This window comes from Agelaius phoeniceus, chromosome 1, assembly GCF_051311805.1.
Source record: "Agelaius phoeniceus isolate bAgePho1 chromosome 1, bAgePho1.hap1, whole genome shotgun sequence".
NCBI classification, from domain to species: domain Eukaryota; kingdom Metazoa; phylum Chordata; class Aves; order Passeriformes; family Icteridae; genus Agelaius; species Agelaius phoeniceus.
This window is the reverse complement of record NC_135265.1, coordinates 122773418-122791231: the sequence shown is the minus strand read 5'-3', so window position 1 is coordinate 122791231 and position 17814 is coordinate 122773418. Positions and strand designations below refer to the sequence as shown.

At 39.3% G+C, this 17814-nt stretch overlaps 1 protein-coding gene across 2 annotated transcripts in view; it reads right to left on the bottom strand.

The window, feature by feature from the left end:
- CRISPLD1 (cysteine rich secretory protein LCCL domain containing 1) overlaps positions 1 to 17550 on the bottom strand; it is a 37091-nt gene extending 19541 nt beyond the window's left edge. The window contains exons 1-2 of one of the 2 annotated variants that reach the window (XM_054637750.2): positions 17279 to 17550; positions 16062 to 16384 (exon numbers count right to left, since the gene is read on the bottom strand). In XM_054637750.2, coding sequence (XP_054493725.2) covers positions 16062 to 16319 — 258 coding nt within the window. In that variant the 5' untranslated portion in view covers positions 16320 to 16384; positions 17279 to 17550. Of the gene's footprint in view, positions 1 to 16061; positions 16385 to 17278 lie in introns of those variants that run through there. The other variant, XM_077186596.1, reaches the window with a different exon arrangement.
- Between the last annotated feature and the right edge of the window lie 264 nt (positions 17551 to 17814).

The window sequence follows — 17814 nt, the reverse complement described above, 5'->3', positions numbered from 1 at the left end:
TTTCTCACCACACAAGTTTAAAAATATTTTATGCAGCTATTTTAACTGAAATAATTATACTTTTTTTTTTTTAAGTTTAGAGCTAGGCAATCAACAGTAGTTGCCTGAATCAGCTCTTCAAGCCTGTGAAGTAATTACCTTTAACAAAATTTTCTTTAAAGAGTGATGAAAGCTATGCATGACAGAGCCATCCAGAACTCTGAAAGTACAGCTTTTCAATGAAAAACTGAAATTCATCGTTAATCCTCCTGACAGATGAACACCCACACTCCAAGTACTGTTGAAATTGGATATGGTCTTGAAAAAAAATTCCATCTTCTTTAACCGTTTCTCTGCCTTCATCCACAGTATAAGATATTGTCTTTACTCCCTTTACCTTACCTAGCCAGAGATAAGCACACTTCCCACTTTCTAGGCCTCATCATAACGCACTTTACTTGAAGCAGCTTCATTTATAAGTACCAAGGTATAACTTAGTTTCCTTCTCATTTAATCACTTAAGTATATTTTGAGATGTGATGGAGTAAATATCATAAGTGTTACATATTCAGATATTAAAAAAATCAGTCAAGTGTAAATTCCAGTACAGGGGGAAAGAACTCGTTAAGTGCAATGTTCATTGTTCTATGGGCTCATTTTCTCATCAAAGCTTCCACTTCCTGAAATGGAATAGAAGTTAAAATAGAAGTTTCAATAGAAGTTAAAGTTAAAAAAAAAAAAAAACAACAAAATCCCACCTCTCTACTAAGGAATATAAATTTTATAAAACATTCTGGAAGAATGTCCAAATATCTCTATTCCAAAGAGTTTCCTAGAGATTAGTCACTTTCTTGATTACCAGAGACATCAAAGAAAAAACATGAATAAAGCATTGTTAATCTCCTACACCCAGTAGACAAAAAAGAGATACAAGTGCTAGAAGTCATAATTACTTGTGTCTCCAAAACCTACCATGACAGAAACCATAAAACACAAATCCAAACCAATGTAGAAATGAAAAGGTTTCCCAATCTCCAGGATCACTATAATGATCTTTAATAAAAAGAGGGAAAGATATTCAAGGACCGTTTTCTCCAAGCTCAAGGATGAGGCATACTGATGAGCAAGAAATCAGGCCAAGAGAGCAAGAGACCTGTGTGGGTGAATAAAGAGCTCCTGTCATTACTCAACCATAGCCAGGAAATACACAGGAGATGGAAGCAGGGTCAGGCCAGGGTTGTCAGAGTAAATAAAAATGAAAGAAGGAAGGCCAAGGCCCTTCAAGAATCTGGTCAAGGACAAGGACAGAACAAAGGACTTGTCAAATGCATCAGTAACAAAGGAAAAACTAAGCATACTGTGGGCCTGTTACTAAATGGAGGAGAGCCCCTAGCAGCAGGACACAGAGAAGGCAGTTACTGAACACCTTCTTTGCATTGGATCTCACTGACAAGACCAGCGCTCAGGGATCTCTGATCTAGGACACCAGAGTAATGGAATGATAGCAGGAAGACTTTCCCTCTGTCAAGTAGGACTGGGTCAGAGAACACCTACCCAAACTTGAGATCACCAAGTTTATGGGCCCTAACAGGATGCATCCAAAAGTGCTGAGAGACCTGGCAGACACAATAGTGAGGCTGCTCACAATCATGTCTGAAAGCTTGTGGAGATCAGAGTGGTGCCTGAGGACTGAAAAAATGCAAATGTCACCCCAGTCTTCAAAAAAGCACAAGAATGAGGACCCCGGAAATTACCACAGAGGCAGCCCCACCTCAATCTCTTGAAAGGAATGGAGAGCCCCATTTTGGTGGCCATCTCTACCAATGTGAAGGACAAGGTGATCAGGAGTAGTAAGCACAGATTCACAAAAGTTAAATCATGCTTGACCAACTCGATTTCCCTCTACCTGGCTGAATGAGGTGAGAGCAGTGGATATCATCTACCATGACTTCAGCAAGGCTCTTTACACTGTCTCACACAACATCTTCATGGTCAAACTCAAGAACTGCGGACTTGAGTGAACAGTGAGGCGAGTTGAGACCTGGCTGAGCAGCAGATCTCAGGGTTGTAATCAGTGCCACAGGGTCTATTTGGAGGCCTGTCTCTAGTGATGTACCCCAGGGTTTAATAATGGACCAAATATTGTTTAACTTTTTTATGAATTACTTGGATGAAGGGGCAGATGTCTCCTCAGGAGTTTCATTGATGACACAAAGCTGGGAGCAGCAAGCAAAAGCCCAGAGAGCTGTGCAGGCCTTCAGAAGGATCTTGATAGAGTGAAGAGACAAGCAGAAAAGAACCATCTGAAATTCTGCAAGGCAAATGCAGGGTCCTGCACCTGGGGAGGAAAAACCCCAGGTATGAGGGTGCCAAGAGACTGGAGCCAGGCTCTTCTTGGTAGTGCCAGGGAATAGGACAAGAGGCAATGGGCAGAAACCGATGCATAGGAAGCTCCCCCAATATGAGGAAGAACTTTGCTGTATGGGTGACTGAGCATTGGAACAGGTTGACCAGAGATGTTGCTCAGTCCCCCTCACCAGAGATATTCAAGAATCATCTGGATGCTGTCCTTTGCCATGTGATCTAGAATAACCCTGCTTGAGTAGGGAGGTTGGACCGGGTGACCCACAGTGGTCCCTTCCAACCTTACCAATTCTGTGATTCTATAAATGGTATCCTAATCCCTGATGCAACCACTTGGAAAACTATCTTTAATTTATATCTGACTACTTCAGTAATGCAAAAATTATACTCTGGTGCTAGTAACATGAATTTGTATGAAATTTCTGAAACAAATTAAAAACTTGTACAAGAAATCTGTAAGACTGCAATGCCACATCACAGCTTACAGGTATTTTTGAAGGCCAATTCTACAGTTACATGTAGGTGGAATTTGAAGAATTCTGAAGATTTTCCACTGAATTATCAACATGTTTCAGACATGGGATCAAGAACAGAAAGGAGCCAGCCACTTTACATTTTTGATACTACCTTGAATTTTGTTCTTCTCTTTCAGTAATTAAAATAAGAGATCCAAATTTCTTTCCTCAACTAATTATTCTAATTGAAGTTATATGAAAAAAGCTGTGCATCTTAATTCTAAGGATAAAAGACTGTTTATTTTAAAGTATTTTTATACTAATCCTGTCAGATTAGTTCCAAATATAATGCATTTCATGCACAAAGTAGGCTAAATGAAACAAACAGGTAAAATAATCTCCCCAAGTATTTAAAATATACCTCTTTAATGGAATACAAATTTTATTCTTGTGCTTTTAATAGCATTCCCTTATTTCACTTACATGATGGCAAGCTTTAAGTTTCAAACAATGAAAGCATCTCCATACACAAACAAAGATAAACACCTAAGTTTTCATGTTCATTCAGATCAAATAACAAAATTAATGAGTTCAAATACAAAACTAATTAGTGATCTTTAAAATGCCAAGGTGCTTGGGATTTTAAAAGAAGCCAGAATAAAAATGGAAGAATATGAAGAGTCACCACAATCTATTTATTTTACATCCTACCAGAAGTAAGCATTTCTCAAATTTTAAGCACAATGTCATTAGTGATATTAAAATCTGGCTACTGAAATAAATATAGAGCTGACCTGAATTAGGCTTTAAGCTTAATTCAAGAAGTTCTTCCACAATACTCAGAAACAGTCAGTATTTTACAGATTTAAACTAAGGACATTTTTAAAACAACTTAACTCTTTGAAAGAAATAGTAAAGTTGAAAAGAAATCTCTGCATAGCTATAGACAAGGATCTTTTTGTTTGCCAAAGGATGAATTAAATCTTCAAACACTGTTACTTAAAAATATAGGAAATTTCTTTCCTTAAAAAAGGAGACTATAATTTTTTGAAAAACAGGTGTGCACAGCACCTGATTTCTCATCCAGCAGTTCCCTCATCCATGCTCTGCTGTCACCAGGTTTCAATGACTGCTCTATGAGAATTCCTTGGTAAATGCAGGGTACTGAAGGGAGCACAAGAAGATGGAAGTTCATCAAGGTAACTGATTCCCAGCACTTTGACTGGAAATCGTTTGATACTACATGCAAGGTAATTCAACTTGTTTATCAAGAAAAAGTATTGCTCACTTTGTCAGAAAAGTACCACGAGATTTATCTTTTGGACAAGGTACCATCATCAGGGTTGGCTTTCTACATTGAGATAGGCACACACTGAAAATTTCACAAATTTCTTGGCAGTATGAACCTCCTTGAAACTATTCCTTTTGTTTTGCATAACACTGCTAGAGTGCACTTTGAAGTTGTTCATGGGTATTCATTCCACACAGAGAGACAGAGCAGAAAAAAACAAACCCTGAAATGCAATTAGCATGAATGTCAGGTTCTCAGCATCAATTCTTTTGCTCTACAAATCTGCTTGAATGGCACCACAACAGTTGTCAGCACAGGCATTTCTTTCATCAGTATCCTGTTAAAACTAGTTCACCATCAAAGAAAAACAGATATGGATGGCACTATCAGTGTTTCACAAATGTTCTCAAACACTACCCTGTCTGAAGCCAAAACCCAGCTGGGCAGGTTAAACTAAATTGTAGCAGCAGTTACTGCCTCCAGCTGCTGACTCTTCTTCTACCCCAGAAGATTGCACCACATTTTGCAGCAGGGATGTTGCAAAAAATATGGATCTTATGACTGCTTCTGGTTTGCACCATATCACATTTACATAAACCACAACTAAAGCCAGTTTAGCTTTACATACTGGACTACAAATTTTGGAATTTAACCTATGTCAACACAGGATTTAGGTACAGTGTGGACTGAAACCAATGTCCTGCTTATTGGAGGAGCTGCTGTTTCAGTGAGACTACCACATCTTAAATTAAAATTCATCAACAGCCAAACAAATTACATGAGGTGGGATTAATGTACCCTGAATTTAAACAGCCTCAAAGCAGATACCTACATCTGAGCTAATTATCTAAATAACTTTTGCAGTTACATAGACAAATAAGCATCTACAGAAGGAGATAATTTTAACCACCCACTTTTAACTGAGATAAACTGTGTGTTGGAGGTTCTCATTTTTCTCTACTAATTAAAGGGGACTGGCCCAAATGCAGACATCTACACCACAGACATCAGAAGCATTGTGAGATGAATCCCACCATTTGTGTTGCATGAGTGTTAAACCAAAAATGTACATTCTCATCCAAGGCACACCAGCAGGAGTCCACCTATTACACCAAAAAGTATAGCAACAGAAGTGCAAAGGCCAGTAGCTCAAAAAACATTTTCCAGCAAAAATAATTTTTAAAAAACCCTCAACAGAGGTAACATTTTAATTGGATATATTTTCACATGTTGGAAGGCAGAAAAAATCATATGGACTGGGACTATACGGAAATTAAAGAAGAGCTAAACTTCAAGCTCAGTAAAGATGGAAAAGTAAGTACAGTGGGCACCACTGAAAGTAAACATTTACCATGGCATAGTATAAATACCTCATTGCTGTATACATTCTAAATATAGGGAAAGAGTGGTAAAGTAAATACCACGGTACAGTATGGGTATTTATTTACTTTTTAAAGGAATCCACTGTATTAAGACTAATGACACTGAGAAGGAAAAAAAAAAGTAAAGATGAAACATAGAATGAGAAATGCCATGAGCAAATATGCCAGAAATACAGTTGAAAACTAGAAATGACCTGCATGGCACCAACAGAGAAAAACAGAAAGGTACACTTAAAAATTACTTCAAGAGACTGATCCTGACTGTAGTCTATCTAGCCTTTTCCACTGAGCCAAATATATGTGTATTATCCACATTTTTATAATTTAAAATAGTAACAGTATTTTCAGAATAATATTGACTTTTATTTCCCTCTGGATTTTTATGACTGTAAGAGTAAAGAGGATCTCCTTGGTATGCAACCTAAACCTCCTGCCCTGCAATGCTAGCTGATGATTTATTGTCACATAAAAAGAAATCTCTCTCTTTCCTGTAACTACCTTTATTTATTCATTTATTTCCCTGATTGGCCAAATTCAGTTGCTTCATTCCTTCAATCATCTCATAAATCACATATTCTGTCTTCATAATCAATCTTATTAATCTTTTTTATTGTCTCTAGAATGGGTAGACCAGAAATGGACATTTCCATCTCAAACAAATCAGTTTCACACATGGACAACTCCCTTTACAGATTGGTGCCACATATTATTTTTTAAGTCAGTGTAACTCCTGCATCTTTATGTTGCAGTTTTACCTCTACATTTTATCCCTTGTACTTCAACAGTTTGATTTCTTCCTCATTCCATACCTTGCAGTTAAGTTTCAGCATGTTCATCCCCAGCCATTACTTCTACTTCTCAAGTTCTAATTTTAATCATGTTCTTTAAAACAATCCCATCCTGTGCCCAGAATATATATATATATGTGTGTGTGTGTGTGTCTATATATATATATATATGTGTGTGTGTGTGTATATGTATATGTATACACACACTGCAGTTTTCAGGTGTACTCCTTGCTCACACAAGTCATAAGTGTTCAAGCAAAACAGAAGAGGCTCCAACACCTTCAATCTTCTGCCTGTTTAAAAGGAGATTCTGTCAATTTTCTCTCACAAAAACATCAGGGTAGAGAGTATCAAGAACTTTCCAGAGTCAAAATATGGCACCTACTACTTCCCTAACTACTGGGTGATTAAAAGAGTAAAAATGGATTGGTTTGACATGATCTCTTTTTGATGAACAGGCATTGGCAGTTTTCATCAGCTTGTCTTTGAGTCATGCTTCAGTGAGACAATTTCATCAGTACAAAAATACTGAAGGAAGTCCATGAAAACTAATCATAATTAATTAGCACATCTGAAAAGCAAATAATTTTCACTCAACTGAGATGCTTACCTCCAGTTATTTGAGTCAGAAAAAAAATGTGGTCTCCCCACAGCCTGAGGTCCTTTATGCGGCAGTGACCACAAAAACTCAGGCAAAAACACCAGGCAAAATTTCTCTGAAAATAAAAACCCAACACTACTAACTAGTACTGATATATTCTTTTAAGCACAAAGAAAGAATAGTTAAAATTGCCAAACTTTCCTCTACCAAGAAAGCTAAGACAGGCATTTTCTGCTGGAAAACTACTACCTGGCTAGAAGTGAAATGTAAGGAACTTACATGCTACCATGTGGCAGCCTGGAGTTTATAGAGCTTTAAACTGGGCAGAGATCCCTGAATAGACCTTGAGGTTTTAGCTACTCTCTTGGAAAAGAGTAAAAAGCAGGAAAACTGTGGCTTTTGCCTGGAAACAGGAAAGTGGTATATGGCCAAAAATATTGTTCCCAAACACTGAAAAAATTGCACCAATATTTAGAAGTATCTCCTTATTACAGCTTTATGTGTTTGAGCTCCTTGTGTTGAAGAAGTAAAACCAGGAATAGGAACCAGCAGACATGACTAATCACGTTTAATTCTCTGTGTACTCTAAGCATGTTAAAAACACCATGCTGGAATATTCAGCTTTCCAAGGTGTTCTGAAACAGTGCATTTTCTTTGCTGCTTTTTAAAAGGAGGGCATTGAGACTGTCTATGAGGACATGACTAAAAATCATTCACTTCTATATTCTAACAGGAATAGAAGAGAAGCAACAGCATGAAAGCTGATCTTAATTTCTCTAGTTTGTCCATTGTCAAATAATGAATTGCACACATTCATTACAAATAGTATTCATGAATATGTATAGCTAATCACAAACTGACCAGAGCACAGGTCCTTACCTCAAATCCTAGTAGTGATTACCAGGTTAAACTCACTGTAACTGATTGCTTTCATACAGCAGTTTTAGACATGTTACAGAATTTCCTGGACTTTGAACAGGAATTAGCTGTGGTATCTCAAATATGTGTCAAACTAAATGCTTTTAAAAGATGACCACTGTGTTTTGACATAAGTGAATTGAACTTACTGCCAGAAAGCATTCATTGATCATTTGTGACCTGGCATTACTCTCAGAAATATTTTCAAATAACATCTAAAAAAAAATTGGAAAATGTATTAAAGGAATCCCTGACCACTTGAAGATCCAACAGGGAATTCAGGACAAATCTACTGTGATATGTATCAGGCAGCCAAATTCAGGATTTAACAGCCTCATTTGAAGAAACTGTTATCTTCTTTCATAATAAAGTGAAATTTGTCCATCTTTATATTACTAGAGGATAGTCTTTTGCTTGAATCACACTTTTTTAATGATAGTGACTCACGCCAAATCTAAGGCTGATTATATTTACATAGAACAGGATAACTTCATATCTAGCATTTCAATGAAATAATGTTGGGAAATAAGTATTTTTTTTTCTCAATTAAAAAGAAAAAAATTAGTTGAGGAAGATTCTGAGGCAAATATCATAAAAATGGCAGGCAACATGGACTATTCAGGGAGCTACTTTCATAGATTTCATTGATCCTTTCTGTGTTCTGCTCATATGTTATACTTTAGCTTAGATTCTGCTACTACTGATTAATATTTAATGATCTTCTTTAATTTGGGGACAAAAAACTTCTCAAAAGGAAAAGTAAAAGATGAACAGTGTCTGTCCTGTGTTGCTAATTATTTTATTTTGGGAGAGCTCCCTTAAACTTTGAGACAGTGAGCCTTTTTGCTACTTTCCACTTTCAGTTTCTTTACTTGGAGTTGCTTAGTTGTTGTTGGCATTACATCAATAGAAGTCATACCACTTTTTTTCCTTGGCCACTTCACATTGCACAATCCTTTGCTAAAACTGCCAGGGAGAATAAGAGGATAAGTCAACGTCACTGTGTGCTTTGATGCAGAGTCAGTAGCCTTTGAGCACAGGCAAAGGAGCTGAAGCACTTCCACCAATCTTTGAAGTGAAGCAGAAAAGTGGAAAACCAGAGGGAAAGAGGGCAGGTTCACTCTGAATAGAGCTGCTCTGTTCTTGGCACCCAAAGTGCTCTTCAGCCACTTAGGCAATTCCACAAACCAAAGCCCTCTGCTCAAAAGGAACAGGAATTGTTTTTAATCAAGCATCCCTGAAGAGTTTTGGCAAGATGGGTAAGATACACTAAACAGAGACATCAAAATGTTTTGTCAGAAAGGTCTAGGAAATTTAAAAGGGCACTTCAGAACAGAAAAATTCACCAAAACATGAATATGCATGGTGAAGGTCTTCCTTTATGTTTTCTAATGCTGTTTCAATTCTCCTAGGGATACTACTAGAATAAATAAAACCTCATCTTGGAACTTACAGATACACATAGAGAGGAGCTGCTACTCCCTGATTAAACTGATCATAAAACCTAAATGCATCACAAAATAGCAAGAAAATTTATTTTGATCCCTTATTCATACCTATGACGCCATGAATAATCTTTTACTATTATGCAAGAGCTCTATGCACTAGTGGGTTCATATTTATCCAAAGTCCAATGGTTTCTATTTAACTATAACAGAAGATTGACTACAGAAAAATTTTTTAAAAATCTGAATAAGCAAGATTTCCTAATTTTTTTTCTTCAGAAGTCTTCCTGAAGCTACTGAAAGGGAGGCAAGTCTTCAAGCCTCCCAAAATATAAAGCCCTTCAGAGAAGTCATGAATTAGTCATGGTTTTGAAAGGAATTATATGGTATTAGCACTTTCAACACATCACTACCAAGGTTTTCAAAGACCTACAGAAATATTATACCAAACATTATACCAAACTAAGAAAAAATATTTCTTTTTTTCCCCCCTCTGGGAACAAACTATGGGTCCAACACTGCTGCCAGATACACATCCAGAATTTTCCTGAAGAACCACACAGCTATATGGTACAGCTATACACAAAATATGCACAGCTATAAACAAAATATGCACAGCTATAAACAAAATATGCACAGCTCTACACAAATAAATATTCTAATCTGAACTGTTTTAAAAGCACCTCTAGAACTTTGTACTTTCCTCACAAGTCTTCCAAAGTAAAACTTTATAGAAGCAAGTTATGAGCTTTGCAATGCCATCCCTGGTATTTATTGGCAGGATCTGGCCAAAAGACTAGAGATAACAAAATAAGCAAAGACTTCCTTGCCCTAGAAGACACTGGTGTCTCCAATTACAGTAATTACAAAATGCAGTGCATGGCTTGGGGCCAAGAAATACCAGGTTGAAATGCTCTGCTATCTATCAAGCTGAAACCTGAATACTCTTTAAGTACAGCAAAGGCACATGCATGGAATGAGGATCTCACATTAATCATTTGACTTCTTTCTTTGGGAAAATATGTATGAAATCAAGGAATGAATACTAAAAGAAGGATTTAAAATAGAGTGCATATACATTCATTAACCAAAATTACTTTTGTGAATATTATTCTTGGTGATTTATTTCATTTTGCAAACTACAACTGTTTGGAATATAGAGGAATTAACAACTTCCACTATCCAAATAATAATGATGATTTTTGTAGTCTTGACTGCAATAATCACAAAGGAAATCAGTTTTCATTAATATATTCAGATTTAATAAGGTGCAAGGTTACCAATGAAATTATTGGGAAAAAAATTTTTCCCAATTTCAGTTCATGATACACAACTAATGCTTCAAAAAATATATATATTAGGAGTTCAGGAAGTTTTTTACCTTTTTATTAAGCCTTTACAAACTAGTAAGAATTTATTAATAGGCAGCAAACCCTTTCCAACTGAATAAGAGAACTACTTCACATGAATCCACAACAAACCATGTATCAAAGCATGATGGTTCCCATTTTTTCCTTAAAGGATAGGTCTTTGGCAAGAGAGGCTGGGCAGGCACAGCAGCTCCAGCACAGCAGAGGGCCAGGCCAGGACACCTGAGCCCTGCAGAGCAGCAGAGCCACAGCCCCCCCTGCTCTGGTCAGACTGACAGGGCCAGCAGCCCTTGGCCATAGTTCCCAGTACGTCTCTGCCACACGGATGCACCCCAAGGGCACACATGGTGTGAAGGCCACACTGGTGGCAACAGCCCAGGTGGGACATGCTGAAAGCATGACACAATGCTCTAAGCTCTGCTCAGGTGCTTTAGAGGGGGAGCAGGGAAATCTCATTCCTCTCTCCTCTCTTTCCAGTGCTGTTAAATTCATGTGCGCAGCAAAGAGAAAATGTTCCTTACACCTTTCTTTAAAAGGAAGCAATCCAAATAGAAAAATATACAGCATGCATTTGCCATGCATTTTCATAACACACAGTTCATCATAACCTCAAAAAAAGATTTTTCTTTTTCTATTTAAGTCATAATGTCAACAACCCAAAAACTCTCTCAGCTTTGAAGGAGGAGGTCTAGGAAAGAATGATCTAACATGCAGTCATAAGGTCATATAAGGCCACTGCAGAAGAGTTTAATGAATTTTTGCAGTACTGTTCCCTACAGAGGAGCTTATGCACATTCCCACACCAGAATTCTTCCATACAGGAAAAGAGACAGAAGGTGAGGTGGAGGATCCAAATCAGCCTTAAGAAACAAGAGCCAAAACTGAAAACACTGACAGCATCAAATTGCCAGGACCAAGCAATATCCTTCAAGAACCTGGAAGAACTTTCTCATTAAACTTCTGATTACTGTGCAGTACATTATCTCTCTTGTTACCACATTAACAAAAACCAGCACATGGTTGATAATATTTTTAAAAGCTTCTAGAAGATCCTGAGAAACCACAGACTAAAAACTGACTTCCATTGGAATGATTTTATAGGGCAAGTTAAAAAAATATGAAATAAACAGATAATTACTCCCACATATATTACACCTTGAAGGTGTCAACATATAAATGCAGTGAAGCTTTCCACAGAGTTCCTAAGTTACTTAAAAATAACAAACAAAATTAAGCTATCATAAGGAAAAGGAAGAAGTGATAAATGACAGAGAAGGGATTTGAGAATACAAAATAGTTTTCAGATTCCCTGCAAGAGGTGTCCATGGTCTCTGCAGCATACCTTCTGCAAAAAAGCCCAAGAAAAGAGAATGCAATATAGTGTTCACTATTTAAGATAGGTAAAAACAGGATAGGAAAAATAAAAGATAAAGACAGGAGACTCATTAATGCTAAGTGATTTGACAACAAAATGATTTATAGCATTCAATATGAATGAGTGCAAAGTAATAAGGACATTGCTGGAGATAACAGCCAACTATATATACACAGGGGTGTAGTAAATGACTTCTTAGCACATTAAAAAGATCTTGAAGTCATTGTGAATAGCTGTATGAACCATGTCAGCTGTAGGACACTAAGTCAAAAAGTAAAAGAATATAAGAAAGTATTAGGAAGTGAAGAAAATAAATACAAGTATAACAATTTGCAGTATGCCATAACTATCCACAGTTTGGTTCGTCCCTTTTGCATTAAAAGGAAAACAGGACAACCATTGCAAAATGGAACAGCTTTTCACATAGAACAGTTTTCAAGTAAAGGAATTAGGATTCTTCAGCTGAAAGCCTTGTGATCACTGAGGAAATTACTATTTCTCACAATAAAGAAAAATAAGGCATCAAATAGAAGAAGTTTAAAGGAAAAAAAAATCTACTTTTTCACCCACTACATAATTAAATTTATAGAGCTTTGCAAATTGATGCCATGGATTCAAAAAACACAAGTGGACTCAGAAGCTTTCAGATTAATAAAGAAAATTTCATGTGAGAGTATTCCATCGATGCAAAGAGTACAAAAGCAGATTGAGGAAGTCCCTTAGCTGCTGGTTGCTGGAAGCTGGGGTGCTTCATTGCAGAAGTTCACATGCTTTATTCTTATCCTCTTATCTTAGGAATCCATTTCTGCTCACCACCAGAGCCACAGTACTTGGGAAGATGACCTATTCATACAGTAAGTTCAGCCAGACAACCATGAGAACACTTTGTTCATTAGACCTAGCTGCTGTGAATCTGCCTGTACTGTAACTTTAGGTCTCTGAACTATGACAGCCAGTAATGCTTGCTTTTTCAAAGCTAATGGAAAGAGTGTACAGCTCAGTAATGCATGCAACTTTTTCATTTTCCTTGGGGTTTTTTTGGCTTTCTTTGGTTGGGGTTTTTTGTTTTGTTTTTTTTTTTTCTTTTTTGTTGTGTTTTTAATAGAACCAAGGTCTTATGCTGCAGGCCTTATCTCAAAGGTAAAGCTGGACTTTGTAAGTGAGTAATAAAACCAATACCTCCTACCCAATGTGGTTCTCAATCCCACTCATTCCTCAGTTATGCATTCCAATGTTCTTTTATCAGCACTGGTACTCATCTGATTCTGCTGCACAGGGAGATAGTGTCATGACTCAGAATGAAAAAAAAAAAAACTAAAATACATTTTGTAAAATTAAAACTGATTATTTAAATACTTGGATCAGTCTCATCATCAACTCAGGTACATTCCATCAGCATGAGCAGGACAGAAGCACTTCAGCCAGAGCTGCCTTTTAGTCTGGAACATCTCAGGTAACCTAACAGTGCAGTGAGAGCATGCAGCCCCCACATACTTTTCCCAGCTCCAAGCACTCTTGGATATCTTAAATTTCTCAACTCTACCACACATTTATAGAGATACAAGTTTATCAGGGAGGCACCTGGACCTTGCTCATCTCCATTCAGGTTCAGTGAGACATAAAACTTCACTCTCTCAAGCAGAACTAGCTCTATTCACAAGGAGAGGGTTTACTAATACAAAGGGCAGTTTACAGGGACATGAGTGTGCCAAGAGCAGGAGACCTGTTTGCCAGCATATCTATATTAATAAACGACACCAAAAGTAGACAAAAAGTATTTCAGCTGCATTCATTTATCTTGCTAAACATCAGGCAGGCATTTAGATGGATGGTTTCCCTCTTCTGGAGCACTAATAATTATCTTTGTTAAGACATTGAAAGGAAAATCTCCAAGAGTACCATAAAAATATATGTGTAAACAATCAGCAGGCCTGTCCTTTCCTCGTTCTGCTCAAGCAGCATGTGCTTCCCACTGTCTTCTGAACCCTCCTGTCCCCATTCCCAGTATCAACTCTCACCTGCTTCCTCCAGATACCATCTTCCTCCCCACTTACTAACAGGTTTAAACTTTTCAAATAGCCTCTCTTAGCAAATGTCTGTGCTCTTAACCTCCTTCCATAAACTTCTGATCCAAATCACAGTCACAGGTCTTAGAGCATTTGAGGAATGGATATGGTTAATCTTTCTCTCCATCACAATGATTTCTCAACACCTGCTTGATCACTCAGGCTCTCTCCACACCCTTCTCATACCCTCCACAGGTATCTATCCCTCTGACCACACACTTTACATAGACCCTTTCACAGGTCTCAAACCCCTGCCTATCCTAATCCCTCATTCCCTAGGATATTATGCCAAAATTGAATCCCACTCTCTTGAAAGCTGCTACCCTGTTCTGAGTAACATCCTTGATGTTAAAACTGGGTAATTGTTTTTCCATGCTACTTGTACTCTCTGGCTCAGGCATCCTTGGAGAGCACAGAAAAAACAACAAAACCAAAAAAACTTGTTCCAGATGTAGACCCAACACAGAGTTTAAGCCCAAGTGTGTGCAGTGCTGGAGGAATCTTTGAATAAAACTGTCAAAAACCTTACTTCTGTGAGTATATCCAAATTCTCCTTTCCAAGATATATAAGACAGGCAAATGTAGTATGGCATTAGGAATGGAAAAAGCCACATAATTACAAATACCTATGCTTTCAGAGAATTTCAAGAAAAAGGCTTGCAGTATTTTAACAAGGGAAAGCAACAGTCTTCCCAATTCTTCTTTTACAAAAAACCTTAATAGCTTGTTTTTGAGCTTTCCAGAAAAAAGTTGGCCTGAGTAACTGGGAACAAAATGTTAACCTCTATTACAGCAAGGTCTGAAAAAGTTGCAACAGAAAACAAGGTTTATGAATATGTGCAGACAATTGTAACTGAATGGGTTAAAGGGGTTTCGGGTATTATCATCCCTTTGTTTGGAGATGGTATGTGGCAATATATCCTGTGATTTCATTCCTGACGACTCACATACAATAACACTCACATAGGTAAACTTAAGTTAAACTGTCTTTAATGGGGGATGGACTAAAGAACATTTAAAGGTCTCCTCCAACCCAAACCATCCTATGATTGTACTGATGGTTTAAGCAAGCATGGCTTCTCCAGGACCCATATATACTCAGTTCAAACAGATCTCCAACCTGAAAGACACCACTCCAGTCTAGGAAAGATATTTTTATCTGGAAATGTGTTAATATAAACCTCTGTCATGGAAAGTGACAAGAAATCTGTAAAATATTTGATATAAACAACTCAACCTATACCAATACTCTTTCTCTGGTGCATGAACAGATAAGTCAACAATATACCATGTGGACACAGGAAAAAGGTGCAGAAAAAAGAAAAGTTGCCCATTTTTGTTAAAGCTCTAGACTTCTTAAAAGCTCTAATGACCTGATTTCATCTACTTAGCAAGGAGAGATAGAATTAGCCTTGAACTATGGCATAAAAACAAAGTTCAGAAACATGGAACTTACTGCCACTAATAATAGGCCAAATATAGAGGCTTCTTAAGGAAAAAAAAAAATAAACAGAAATTACATTATTAACTTGAACACAGAAATATACAGCCCTCCAGTAACATGTGCCAACTTAAATAGAAGACGTTCTTGTTGTAAGATCCTCATTTTGTTCAGAAATCCCATCCAGCCTAGAAGCATGGGAAAGAATACATGCATGCTATCTTGAAATTTCATTGCTCAGTACTCTTCTCAGATGCTAACCTTTTAGGCCACAATTGCAATCAACTCAATAGAGTACTGCAATTTTGGAAATTGGCCCCTAACACTGAGGAACTGCCACTTAAATTTAGCAGAGCTATGAGAGAATAAACACATTAATGTAAGTAGAGCATGACACTTGATCCACAAACAGGCATTTTTATCTCACAGTTCATACCTGTACAAAAAAAAAAAAGAGACAAACAAGTGACAAGTACTTTAAATGAGAAAACAAGCAAGCTAAGACTGAAAGTATGCTGTTTTATAAAGTGATAGCAACTATTCTAAGAACATTTTTTTCTGCATGTCACTATCCATTTTTCCTTACCATATATTCCATATTGGAAGCTGGTGGATACACCTGACCCCGTAATTTATTATGAAGATCCAAGATACTTTGCATATCACTGTCTGTGATAGCCCTTTTCCCTCTCTGCTTGGCGATCCACCACTCACCATCTTCATCCATGTACTTTTCCAAAAGTTCCTCTAAGAGCGTGGCATTGGGAAGAACCATTGGAGAAACTGCTTGAGCTATGAATAGCAAGGTAGTTACTCTGAGCCATTCCTGTACTACATACTTCATGATGAATGATCTCAAAATGCTCAGGAGTTAGCTCCAAGACAAAGTCTTTCTTCCAGGTTTGCTGGCTGTAAATGCATAAGAGAGAGTAATGTAATTTGTAGACTGAAGGACTGGCCTGTATGGACTCATTAAGCAACAAAATCTTTAGTTCATACAGATTTTGTAACTGTTGTTCAAGGGGGAGAAAGCCGGATGCCGCATTTTTTACTCTAAAAGTGCACACTGTTGATTTGGGAAGATAGCTTATCTTCAGCCTTATGAACTTCTGTTTGTTCAAGTGGTTTTATATATTACATTGACATGCACATTTCAGTGCCTGCATGCAAAAAGCATGCTTTTCATATCTGCTTAAAAGGAGCCAGACATCAATGAAGATTAGACTGTAGATAAGGTCTTCCAGTATTGGAACTTAACAAAAGAAGGTTAAAGGCTTGCAGTCATTGCCAAAGTGTAAACTGAAATCCACAATTAACTTGATACAAAGAATCCCCTCAGCGCATTTCAAAATATGACCTTGATTAAAGCTTTTGTTTTACGATTTCCAAAACCCTAATTAAACTAAAGGTATTCAACTCGGACACGAAAACGGGGGAGACGGCGTTTTGCTACTCATCAAGCAAAGGAAAGCACTGAAAACTCGCAGAAAAAGTAGCGCCACATGCAAGAACGCGATACTCTAACAACGCCTACTACACGACTGAGTGCTTTAGGCAGCAAAGCCGAGGTCGCTCCTTCTCCCTGGGCGAGCACGCGCTAATCCCGCCACACCGGACCCGGCGGCCGGGATGGAATCACAAAGAGGCGCTCGGGCAGAGCCGAGCGCTCCCCAGCGCGCTGCCCGCGCCCGGCCCCGCTCTCGGCGGGGCAGCCGATCCGGCCGGAGCGCCCCCGGCCGCCGGGCCTGCCGCCGCCGCGGGAGGATGCTGCGGGAGGATGCTGCCCCCGGCCAGTGCCCTTACCGCTCCGGCGGCGGCTGCCTGCTCTCCCGGCAGCCAGCTTCGCTCCGCCGCCGCCTCCTCGCCACGCCCGCCTCGGGCCGGGGGCGCGGGCACGGCCTCGCCCCGCCGGCTGCGGCGGAGCGGCGCTGGGAGCGGCGCGGCGGGCTCGGACGTGTCCAGCAGCGGAGCCGCGGCGCGGGGCTGCCGCCGAGCTCAGCCGCCGCCGCAGCCTCCCCCGCCCGCCTCCGGGTCGCCACCACCGCCCCGAGTCGCTCCACGCTTCTCCCCACGGCTCCCGCCCCGCCGGGCATTTATCGCAGGCGGCGGTGACGTGCGGCGGACACCCCTCCCCGGCATCCCGCGGGGCGGGACGGCCGCGCTCCGGGCACCGCGCCCGCCCCCGGCCCCGGCCCCAGCGCCCGCGCCCCGGCACCGGCATCGGCACCCGGGGGCGGCGGAACCCGCAACAGCTCCCGGGGCGATTCCTGGAGTCCGGCGGGCAGCAAGGGCTGGCTGGCACCGCAGCCTCAAGCAGAAGCTGGCCGCGGTCCTGCAAA